General features: G+C 50.2%; 1 protein-coding gene across 2 annotated transcripts in view; it reads right to left on the reverse strand.

Moving 5' to 3' along the window:
- Positions 1–12349, reverse strand: part of FGFR2 (fibroblast growth factor receptor 2) — a 190977-nt gene that overhangs the window by 30267 nt on the left and 148361 nt on the right. The window contains exons 18-19 of one of the 2 annotated variants that reach the window (XM_060125350.1): positions 3532–3616; positions 2404–2519 (exon numbers count right to left, since the gene is read on the reverse strand). In XM_060125350.1, coding sequence (XP_059981333.1) covers positions 3584–3616 — 33 coding nt within the window. In that variant the 3' untranslated portion in view covers positions 2404–2519; positions 3532–3583. The remainder of the gene's footprint in view (positions 1–2403; positions 2520–3531; positions 3617–12349) is intronic. The other variant, XM_060125351.1, reaches the window with a different exon arrangement.

The following is a 12349-nucleotide window of genomic DNA, read 5'->3' on the forward strand; positions in this document are numbered from 1 at the left end:
AGGGCAAGCGGGTGGCAAACACCGGGGGTCCCGCCGAGAGAGGGTGCAAGTCATCATTTATCCTCACTGTATGCAGGTGGCCCTACTGAAGAGCCAACCACAAGCGGGCCCTGGGCACTTCACTTGGGATCTGCAGAGAGAGGGCTCCCGGGACTGGGATGCAGAAAAGGCGTCTCCCCCGAGGGAGAGGTGTGGGCAGGCCTTCGAGCTAGGACTTAGAAGACCACGATGAAGGTAGAACAGGCATGGAGGAAGGAAACTGAGCTTCTGGACAAGAGCCCCCAGGGTTTCTCATGACAAAGGTACAAGCTTTGGGGGTCAACAGAGGCCAAAAAGGTGCCCCCCTGAGTCCCTGAGGTAAAACCCTTCAGCTCCAGCTTCTTGTTGTGGTTTTTCATTTCCTTGTTTCCTCCCTCTTGGCTATAAACTCCCTGGGGGTAAAGAGTAGGTTCATGAGACCCAGTGCGCCCACCGAGCAGCCCACAGCTGGTGCTTGATCCGTGGTGGCTGGGAGACTGAATGGGAGGGGCGTGGCCAGAGCAGAGGCTGGAACCTGAGTCATCAGTGGTACCACCTGGGCCGCTGCCTTCCCCTCTCCAGCCTCAGTCTCCCTCTTAGAGTCAAAAGGGTTGGCGTGGGTCATCTCTAAGACCCCTTGGACTGTCTTCCTCTCTCTCCATCTCAGGAGCATTTCTTGGCAGGCAGGCAGAGGAGTAGTTTTGTTCAGCCCCCACTCATTATCTCCTGGCCCTTTTTGCCCCAGAGCTTCGAAGTTTGCAGAACAACAGGGAGTTCTCATAGCTGGCATGCATGACCCGCCCCCCTACCGCACACCCCTTGGGCGTTGCTTAGCCGGTAGGGGGCTGTGCTCTGAAGGAGGGGCCTGAGCTGCGTGAGGCTGGCATCTCCCAGCCCCATTATCACAACTGGGCCATCTCTCGAAGCCACATTTCAGGATGATGGGTCAGCCTGGACCCAAAAATATCTTCAGGTCTACCAGACTTAAAAACGCATCCAGGCCTCAGAGGTGTTAATGAGAGGAGGAAAAAAGACTCATCCCACAGCCAGAGGACCAGGGGCCGTCTGGGCTCCCCATCAACACCCAGTGTTGTGTTTCTGGCTTTCTGGCACCCAATCCAACGCCCACTCTCCTCACTTTCTCTCTCAGTAACGGCATCCTGATTTCCTTTTGGAAACTCGCAAGCTGTCTGATGAGACCGTCATTCAAGATGCCCCGCCCTCCCCAAGACAAGAGATGGCACCTGAGCCCGACAGAGCCCACTACGCAGGTTTTCCTTGGAATCTGAATCCTGAGCAGAGGGACAAAAAGCAGGAAATGGTTGGTGGCCTTGTTCCAGTGGCACCACCACAGAGAGACCTTCCATCTGCTTCTGCCAAGACTCTCAGAGCAGCTGCGTTCCGATCCTTCGGCCCTGGCTGGTCTACTTCCCCCTGATTCTGTCCCTCATTTTCAGTTGCCTGTTCTGTTGCCCACATCCCCAAAGCCCTATCTGATTCACCTTTCAAATCCAAAGGCAGAGGCAGAGAGACTGCACAGCTGGTCATCTTGGGGTGGCAGAGCGAGACCCCTGCCTCTTCCCAAGAACCAGGACCATCAGTGTGGCAAAGCCACAGGTGAGACCAGAGCTCCTGTCCCGATGCCACCTCTCAGCTGTATGGCCTCAGGCTTTGGACTTGACTTGGAACCTCAGTTTTCTCATCTCTAAAATGGGAAAGTTTGCCTACCTGTTGGGACTGGGGTGTGGCTTAATAAAATGCCCAGAGAGGACCTAGCACAGGGCTGAAAATCTACAGGACTTTCCGGGAGGGTAGATTAGATTGTCATTCTGATGAGAAAGTCTCATTGCTTCTCATCTGTTAACCCCAGATGCATTTGAGAAACAGAGTCAGCTTCTTTCTGTTTAACATGCACTGAAATCATCACCTTTTCAGTTGCCCAAACCATTGGGTCACCAAGAAAAGCCTTCCCAAGCCTCTTTCGGGAAAGGACTTCTTTTTCTAACTTGAAACAAGGAGTCATTTGCCAAACTGAAATAGCGCAGAAACCTTAGAACCCACAGATTTGAGTGAATTCTAATCTTGGCCAAAACTGGCAGGAGTGTGAGGGTGTGGGGGGAGGGGGTGGATGAGTCAGAGATTCCACCCTTCAGAGGGGGCAGCCTAATATGGCATTGGGGAGCCACGAGAGACGACTTAGGTATGCCTGGACTTCCAGACCGGAGCCACGACTCTGGCCAGGACCCAGCCGTACCCCTCCAGCCCCACCTACCCTCACATACACATGGAGCAGAGCCTTGGGTGGCGAACCAAAGCTGGGAGCCCAGATCAACTTGGGAGGAGCCAGCCAAGAGACCAGGACCTTGACTCCAGAAAGGGTGGCACCCACCTTTCTCCCAGCATGCCCTGGGGCTTGGGCCAAAGGTGGACCTGTCTCTTCAGGCAGGACGTGGTCCTCGCTGACTCCAAGGTCTCCTGAGGGCAGCCGACATTGATCAAGTCTGTGATAGGGACATAAACATGTAATAGTGAGTAATAGTGAGGCTTCACTCCACATAACCTCAGAGCAAGTGAAATTTATCTTCATCCCTGGAGAAAAAGACCGGGTAGGGGAGGACCTTCAAAGGCGAGAAGTGACTTCTGATGGTTTTACAGTTTAACGAAAACACAGAGATGCCTCGTCTTTTTTTCTTTAAGAATAGATACCTGTTCATGTATAACTGAATCACTTTGCTGCATACCTGAAACTAACACAACATTGTTAATCCACTATACTCCGGTATAAAATAAAAAGTTTTAAAAAAACAAGTAGACAAACAAAAAGAGATGCCTTTAAATGGTGTGGGTGGAAGCACAGCTGACTTTTAGACCTGGCTTAGCTCCTCACTAGCTGTGTGACTACGGGCAAATTGCCTTGCTTTTTCGTGCCTGTATATATATATGTTTAATCATCTAGAAATTGAGAGAAGTGCTTCTCAAGCTGGAGTGCTCATCAGAATTACCTGGAGGGCTTGTTTCCTGGGCTCGGGCTCAGAGATTCTGACTCAATAGGTCTGGGGTAGGACCTAAGAATTTGCATTTCTAACAAGCCCCCAGGATTACAGAATTGCTCAGGCATATTCAGGGGAAAAACAAAGTCTCCTTGCCCTGGATGCCCAGCAAAGGTCCTCTGATTGGACTGGCTTCTCACGGCTCCATCCCTGGAGGCAGCATGTGAATCCATTCCCCCAAACCACTCAGATCAGCAAAACAGAGATGCCGATAATTGGGAAGGGCCAAAAGAAGGAATGATGCTGGAGAGAGAAGCAGCAAACACCTCCCTTGGTGTCAGAGCTGCACTGGAACCCCAGTGAGGCACAGTCTTCAGCCTCTGTTCTTTCCAGCCCACCTGCCTCCAAAGTGGACTAGATCTGGGAGGAGTCCTGGTTCAGGACCCCACCTCCAGGGAAGACTGTACCTAAACATACCAGACAGATGAACCCATCCACATCCCTCCAGGAAGGAGGTAATTACCTTGGCTCTCCTGACAGGTGTCCCCCAGGGAGACTTCAGCCACACGCAGGAGTCACGCTGGGGCATTCGTGTATAAACCTGTGTCCTGGACAAACAGACAGAAAACTCTCAGTCACACTTGGGCTTGCAGACTTGCACAGTGTCTATTTGCTGACCTCAGAGACACTCCCAAAGGACAAGGGTGGTGATGAAGGTGATAATGAAGGGACCAGTGTGTCTCTGCCTTTGTCCCTGAGGTTTGATACTCCCTAGGAGGTATCTGTTCAGATCAGGATTTCAGGTTTTAGATGATCTGTTCCCAAAAGTGAGCCAGCCATTTATCAGCCTTCCTACCCAAGGAATCTGGAATAATATCTTCAAATAATATCTGGAATAATATCTTCAAAGTATTCGTAGTCTAGGGGAAGATAAGACCCAAAGAAAGAGAAACCACAGTTCATGACAAACACCATTGCTGAGCTTTGGATAAAATTCTAACTCCACGTGCAAGAGACCAGGAAAGACTTCCAAGGGCTGTGATGTTTGACCTGGGCCTTGAAACAGTTTGCCAAAGAAAGGCGTCTGGGGAAAGCCATTCTAGATATAGAGAACAGAACGTTGATTAGTGGAGAGGTTGTCCATGGAATGATGGGTTCAGAGTGACGGGAACATAAGGTCTCAGCGGGGAGTGGTGAATGACAAGCCTGGAAAGTTGGTTAGTACGTCATGCTGCAGAGTTTGGATTTTATCCTGAGACGGCAGGGGCCAACAAAAGTTTTTTTAAGCAAGAGAATGGAATGGGATGAGACGTGACATTTTTAGGACTAAAACTGGTAGAGGGTGGAGGGTGGCCTGGCCAGGGAGAGACGGAGAGAGCCGGGCTAGTCAGGAGGCAAAGAGATGGGAGGACAGAGGGAAGGCCATGGTTATGGAGATGGGAATGAGAGGGACAGAGCCAGGACAGGACAATGGACAGGAAGTGGTGGCTACTGGACGTGGGAGAGGACAAGAGGGAGGAGTCAAGGCCACATCCAGAGTCTCCGGTTTGGGAGGCTGATGAACGGTCTTGACCAAGTTAGGGAGTGAGGAAGAGGAGAAGACTTGAGTAACTTGGCATGAATGGAGCAAATGGACACGTATTGGGCCATTTTCTGTAGGCCAACTCTTCATACTTCACACGGCAAGTAATTCTTGAAAAATACAAATGACTAATTGATACAGAGTAGATTTTCAAAATTTCCCCCCAGAACAATCATCTCAAGCCTGGAACTCTATCTCCTGATCATTAAAGCCAGCAAGATCATCAAAAATACCTGCAAAGGGGAGGCAAGGATCAAAACAAGAATAATAAGCAAAGCAGTACTGGGAAGGCAACCTCTTCTTAACTCGTAATTGAATCACGTCCACTGACTCTTGTCGGGTGATATAAATTAACACACTTAAGAGACATCCACACTAGGGACTCTACCAAGGCCCCATGTCCGTGTGTACCCCAACTGGGAATGATGGACAAAGTCCCCTTTCGTGCAATCCTCTCCCAATAGAAAAAGAAAAAAACAATTTTAACCACGGAAATAAATAGAGAAGATGATGGCTTTAAAATTAAATGTTGGAAAAACGTCATGCAGCAAAATCCCAAACCCCAATCGTGGTTGAGGAGGCCGCAAACCACACACATTTGCACTTCAAGAGTGAAAGATGTTTTGAAAGAGTCCTTGAAATAAAGATTCCCAGGTTCCACTGGGGGAGGACCAATTTCGGTCCAAAACACATCTTTATGGCTGGGTTTTTAAAGCCCAGGAAAGTGTTCCTAATGGAAAGGCTGACCGGTCTGTCCACACACCACACCAGCAAGATCGAGGCTCTTTAAGAAAATGAGATTTTCCTTTGCAACTAGGTCAACGTGGAAAGAAAACAAGAGTTTCTTCTGGAAAGTTCACAGTTTTCAAATGGGACGTTAGAAAAATAACTTCCTTATGGAATGGGATGCCTTATTGCTTTCTCTTTTACCTGAAGCCAGGTTAACTGGTTGAGAAAACAAAGTAGCAGAAAAACAGGAACCACCTGTTGTTCAGAAGTGCTGTCTGATGGGCTGGGAAGACAGACCCTTCCTAGGTAAGCAAGGTCTACTCAGGTGCCACAGGCTCAGGCCCACTGAGCCCAGGCAGGTGCATTGAGAAGCGAGGCTGGCCAGGTAGGGGCTGACAGGTGGAGCTCATGTGCCTGGTCACGAGGGGACAAATGCTAATCTGCTCTGGCCACTGTGGCCATGTGATGCCAGTGTCACCAACACCTGAATTTCCAGGGGGAGCTTGAGAGATGCATGTTTATGTGAAATCTTCTGAATTTTAACACTGAGAACCCAGTCCAAAAAAACTGAAACACAACATGGGCCAAACACAGCCCAGCTTGCCGGCACCATCTGAGGTCTCTTCTGTCCCGTGCTAATCAGGACTGAGGCAGAATTTCAACATGTCAAGAGAAGGAAAGAAAAGAGAGGACTCGTTTGTTAGGCACTATCTTGATACTAGAAGCCGGGAGACTTGGGTTCCTGTCCCAGCTCTTTGACTAACTCCTCGGTATGTCGCTGGGCCAGCTGCCAGCTCCCCCTTCTCCGGGCCTGTGAAAGGAGGGGCTAGGATGAGGTGAATTCCAAGCACTTGGCCACCTACAGCCTGGGATGCTATGCCCTCAGCTGATGGAAACCATTCAACGCGTAAGAGGTGTTTTCTGGGAATCAGAGGTGACCCTGAGTTAATGGTTCAGGAATTCAGGTGGGTGCAGCCCTCTGTACTCCCCTCTTGGTTTTCAGGTGATTTCTCATGAGGAATCTCCCTAACCTCCAGAAGGAAAAAGAGCTGATAAACTGAAGTCTCAGTGAGGCTCCTGTGATATGGTGACCTGTTTTCCCACCCCTGTGTGCTCCACAGGGATTTGCTGAGGCATTGAGACTCTAGGCAATCTCATCACGCCTCAGCCTTACAGTAAGCCTGGAAGGTAGGTACCCTTGTCCATTTCTTTGCCTGCATTTTGAAGATGAGGCAATGGAGGCTCAGAAGTGTTTATCATCTTACCCAAGGTCACACAGCAAGGAGAAGGCCAAGAGAAGGTCACAGTAAACTGAGGGTGGTCTCTATCATGAAAGGCTGGCCCACCCATTTCTAGGCAATAAAATCCCAAATACTGTAAGAAGAGAGAGTGTCTCAGTTAAAAATGGGCCATTTTCAGCATCTTTGCACACTCTGCCCCTCCTACAACTTTCCTGGCCACATAGAGACAGCCGTGGGTAGCTCTGCCTTAGGTCCAACTTAACAACTCCTTCTGGGACCACATTTCTGTTGTTTTGAAAGATCAACCAAGTAGCCCACCCTCTTTCTAGATAACTCAGTTTAAAAAAACAAAACAAAACAAAACAAAACACAGATTCGTTACCTGGAAAGAAAATCGCTTTTTCTCCTTTCTCTTTGATGGTATTTTCTTTCAGAACCCCGGATGTGGCAAAGGACAGGATATTTATCTGTGTTTATCTGACAAGTGCAGGGGCCAGGACTGCCGGGCCACTCTCATCCTGGGGGGTATCCTGACATCAGAGGACACATAGCAAGTATGCCTTTTTCTCCAGAGAAATGATGTTCCCCTGTGCCCTGGGAGAACTGGGTCTCTCTTTCTCTGGAACCATGTGCCTCGAGCAGCCAGAAAGAACCAGAGAATCCACACCGCTTTGTCCGCAGCAGAGGGTCACCCCCCCACGGGACCCAAGACTCATTCCGTCATGCCCGAAGCTCCCCTGTGAACTTGGGGGTCTGGGCAGAGGTATCTTCTTCGTGACCGAGACCTTAAGGCTTTTATTTACAATCACGCTTGCAGTTGCCCTTTAGACCTCTTTCTGTTTTGCCTCTTTCCAGGGCTTTTCCCAAAGTTACTGGACAACAGCTGTGTTGGGGGGGGTGGGGCCAGAGATGATAACTGCCCCTACATTATAGATGAGAAACCTGAGGCTCAAGGGACTAAATGGCTTGCCCAGGGCCATCTGGCTGGTGAGGGCTGAGCTGGGTTTCAAGCCCAGCTCCTGAACTCCACTGGGCTGGGCGGCCTGCCTCACTCTGCCCCCCTCTCACCCCCACGTGAAGGCCGAGAGGGCTCCCTGCGGTCCATCCAGTGAGGGCGGGCAGGAGATGCCAGCCCTGGCTTTGAAGCCCATGGCTACTCAGAAGCTACCCCACTGGCTTGGAGAGACAGGTGTCGTGTCTACAGCCCCTGGCTGAGGTCTGTGGAGAAATGCAGCCTGTATCCCGGGGGGACAAGGTCTGAGGGCTGGACATGAGACCAGGAAGGAAAGGAGAGGAGGAAGAGAGGCAAAAGGACAGCTATGGACTGAATTGTGTCCCTCCTCAACTCACGTGGAAGCCTCTGTTCCCTAATGTGACTGCATTTGGAGATAGGGCCTTTAGGGATGTAATTAAAGATGAGTGATGTTATAAGGGTGAGGCCCTAATCCAATAGGATTGGTGGCCTTAAACCAAGAGGAGCAGAGTCCTCTCTCCCTCCCTGTCCTGTCTCTGTCCCCACAGGCATTGAGGAGAGGCTATGTAAGGACACAGTGGGAAGGTGGCCATCTGCAAGCCAAGGAGAGAGCTCTTCCCCAAACCAAATTGCCTGAAGCCATGTCCTGGACTTCAAGCCTCCAGAGCTGTGAGAAGTGGATGTCTGTTGTTTAAGCTCCTCAGTCTGTGGTATTTTTTATGGCTGCCCAAGCAGACTAAGACGAGCACAGACTCAAAGAAGAGGGAGAAAGAGCAACCTCGCTGTGGCCAGCCACCACCCAGGGTGCGTCACGCCACCCTCACCCCTCAGTTCCCATGCCTGACACCCTCCCCCAGACCCGAATCTCTTCCATCTCCAGGAGGCCTATTCCACAGAGACCTGGGCTGAGATCTACCCCAGTCAGCCCAGGTAACCATTCTTTCCTTAAAAACTCCCCTTCACATGGACAGATTTTCTCACTGTTGACTCCGTTGTCCACCAGGGAATGACCCTCAAGGTTTCCTCTGACCTGGGTCACGTGCATTCCTTCTCAGCCTGTTCTATCCTCCAAGAAGGTCAAGTATGGGTCACCACCTCATGCAAAGCTCACCCAGCAGGGAGGGACTAACTGCTGGGCAGTTGCCGGAAGTACGCACATTGAGGAAAGCCTCCCAAATCTAGAAACAGGCCAGCTCGGGTTTGGATCCCAGTCTCCCACGTGGCAGCTGTGGAACTGTGACTACATTGCCTCAACTCCCTGCACCTGTCTCGGGAGAGCGGTGCGAACATGAAAGGAGATGCTAGGAAGACCCACCCCCGCTGAGTCCCCTTCTCGCCAGGGTCAGGCAGGGAACGGGTTTACTGCTCTGGCCAGTCAGGACACCAGAAGGCCCTCGGATAAAATGGGAGCCCCCAGATCCACCAACCTGATTGTAAAATTATTTGAGAGGCCACCAAGTCTCAAATATCCCACCCTCCTCCTCCGTAACAGGTTGAATAGTGCCCCCCCAACCCCCAAATATGTCCATGTCCTAACCCCTGGAACCTGTGAATGCGAACTTTTTGGGAAACAAAGTCTTTGCAGATATCATTAAATTAAGACTTTCAAGATGTGATCAACCTGGACCATGAAGGTGGTCCCTAGATCCAGTGACAAGTGTCATCTGAGACGCACAAAGGAGTAGAGATCATAAGGAGAAGAGGAGAAGCCATGCGGAGACAGAGACAGAGATGGCAGTGATGCAGCCACAAGCCAAGGAATGCCTGGAGCTGCCAGAAGCTGGAGGAAGCAAAGACACATTCTCCCCTGGAGCCTTTAGAAGGAGCACATCCCTGTTGATATCTTGATTTGGGTCTCGAATGGTGGCAGAATAAATTCTGCTTGTGTTAAGCCACCAAGTTTGTGGTAACTTCTTATAGCAGCAAGAGGGAACTATAGGACCCTTCAACAATGAATAATGGCTAATACACCCTCCATCCCTGGTGCAGTGCTGGGCCCACAGCACATAGTTCATGACTGGCTGGCTTGGTGGAGAGTGCTAGAATGAACATCTATGTCATCTCAGAAGTTGTCCCCTGACAAAGCAACTTCACAAATGTCCTTTGGGACAGTCTTAAAGGGCCATCTCTGCAGGTACCATCCCCCATTCTCCTCACCCAATGTCAACTCTACCCAAATAGCCTTTCCTCCCCTGGAAACAGGGTGTGGCCACACATTTCTAGAATGCACCGTGACCCTTGGTTCTGCCTCATGGGAGCTAAGTGAAACACTCCACCGGAGCCTCCCTTTGCACAAACTCTGACAACGTTTCTGCTGTGCAGGACAGACACTGCCCCGCGTTCATCCCGTGGAGCGGGGCCCCGCACCAGCTGGAGTCATGCACGACTTCTTCAGGGGCAAGAAAGGATGCTCTGTGCTCCTCGCTGCCTGCTGTGGCTGGGGAGCAGGGGTGCTCAGGAGTGGTTAGAAACTTGGTCTGAGGGACTTCTGGGGAGAAGGCCTGAGAAATGAAACTGCTCAGGCTAATTAGACCTCTCAGAAGAGGTGGGCAGTGGGGGCAGGGGGGTTAGGGACCTTTCAACGCCCCCTGTCCAATCTCCAAGCCCTGAAATGCAGCAACATCAACAACCAAACCATTTGATTTACATAAAAGCGGAACGCTTGCAATGGAAAAGCAGCCCCAGACCAACTCCTTAAATCCTCAAACCACCTTCCACACCGATTGCAGACCCTCCACCAGTTCTGTGAAGAGATTCTTGAACCACCTCTGCCCTCCCACCTCTTTCCTTCTTAACAGCCAGTGTGCTCCTCTGTAGATGTGGAACGGATCTGAACTCTCCTAAGGTGTGCTTGCGTCCCATGAGATCTTAAATAACCAGGAGGCCCTATGTCGTGGGGCGACCAGAGGAATTCGGAATGTTTTTATTTTTCTGAAAAGCTCTAAAAACCTCATCTACAATGGTGCGTGTGCACACACACAGGCAACCACAAATCCCCGCCCGGCCGCTGCCCAGGGGCCCCTTCTCAGGTTCTCTTTGGGTCTACAGGTGCCATGTAAATCAGGTCAGGCCAACAATGTGTACCTTTCAAGGGATAACCACTTACATCCTCGCCTTCTCCCTCGCACCCGCCCCGGCTTTCACTCTGGGGAGCTGCCAAAGGCTCAGCTTCCCCAGAGCAGCTACACACACCTCGGCTTCCTTTCCCAGGGGTCCCCTTCATGTCATATATCCTGCACTTGACTAAACTCACCTGCTTTCAGGTCAGAAAAATAAGGGCTTAGTGCTTGATTTGCTTTAAACCTCATTTAGAAGACAAGGAAAAAGCTGAGACCAGATCCAAGCATTTTTATTACCTGCATACATACATTTATTGCATATGTAGGGTTTTTTTTTTTTTTTTCTGGATCTGTGTACGTGGGAGAGTCGCTTGTTGATTTATGGGATAAGGGGCTCTGTCATTTCAAGCCTTCAGCAATCTGACCTTTAGAGATAACTTTAACTCCAGATTTAGGGAAGCAAACAGAAGTCACGCTCAGTGATGGGTCCAGGTGAACTCAGCACCAACGTGATCTGTCCTCTGACGGCCTTTGTGTTCAGGGAGAAGCTTGGACCAGAATGTGTGCCTACCATCTCATCCATGAAAATCTTAATGCACGCGAGAACACCGGAGTGATGGAAAATAAGGTCCAGCCAACAAGACCGTAAGGAGGGCCACCCTGCCCCCTGACCACAGTGTCCCAGCCCTGCAGAGGAATACAGAGTGTGACGGTCCAAAGGTGCTCTTTCGCTGGGAGAGATCAGATTTACTTCCTGCCAAACAAGCATCATTCAAATCCGAATGTCAACCGCTCTCCTTCCCCGCTTCTGAGAGAACCACGTTATTTATTTAGGCTTTGGTTTGGGGCTGTCTGTGGCAACCTTGTTTGGAAGAGTACCGGGCATGCTGGTACACGGCGCTCCAGGGGAGAAACGGCGCCAGGGAGGCTTGTCTTGACACATCACATTGGCCGCTAACTGTCTCCAAAGGATCTCAAAACATCCCGCTTGGCCAAAGGGTATTTTTCATGACTTTCATCCCCACCTGCCCAGGCCTTTCAAGTGGACCCTGATCCTGAAAGCATCCCCCAATTTCAGAACCTTGTTATTTGCTACTGTCCTTGACCACAAGCCGCTTGCATGGGCCTGGCATCCACCTGGTACATCATTATCTAAACCAGGGGTCCGTCAACTTTTTTGTAAAGGGTAACAGACAGTAGATATCCTTACTTGTGGGCCATTTGGTCTCTGTTGAAACTACTCAGCTCTCCGATAAAATATGCACTGAAGTGGCCATATACAATAGATAAATGAATAAGCATGGCTGTGTGCCAATAAAACTTTATTTATAAGCACTGAAATTTGAGGGTTATGTAATTTTCACATGTCACAAGATACATCTTTCTTTCAACCATTTAAAAATGGTTAGCTTGCAAGCAGTACAAAACAGCAGGTGGGCTGCCAGATTTGGCCTGTGGGCCATAGTTTGTCCACCCCTGTGCTGCACGAGAGCGAGACAAGCTCCCCCACTAGCCACACCCCTAGCCCCAGTCATTTCACTGCCAGTTTCTGGTTTAACGTTTTGTCTTTGCCTTTTTCATTCCCGGCTCTGGCTACTACGGGGTGATGGCCAAAATGAACCAGGAACTGCTGTATTTTGGTTAAATCTAAATCCACTTAGAAGCAACCAAAGGGCTAGTCTCATGGGGAATAAAGACCAGGCCAGGAAGGAGTCTAGGTTTCTGATTTCTTCTCCTGCTGTGTTAGTATATGCACA

This window comes from Lagenorhynchus albirostris, chromosome 16 (genome assembly GCF_949774975.1).
Source record: "Lagenorhynchus albirostris chromosome 16, mLagAlb1.1, whole genome shotgun sequence".
NCBI lineage: Eukaryota > Metazoa > Chordata > Mammalia > Artiodactyla > Delphinidae > Lagenorhynchus > Lagenorhynchus albirostris.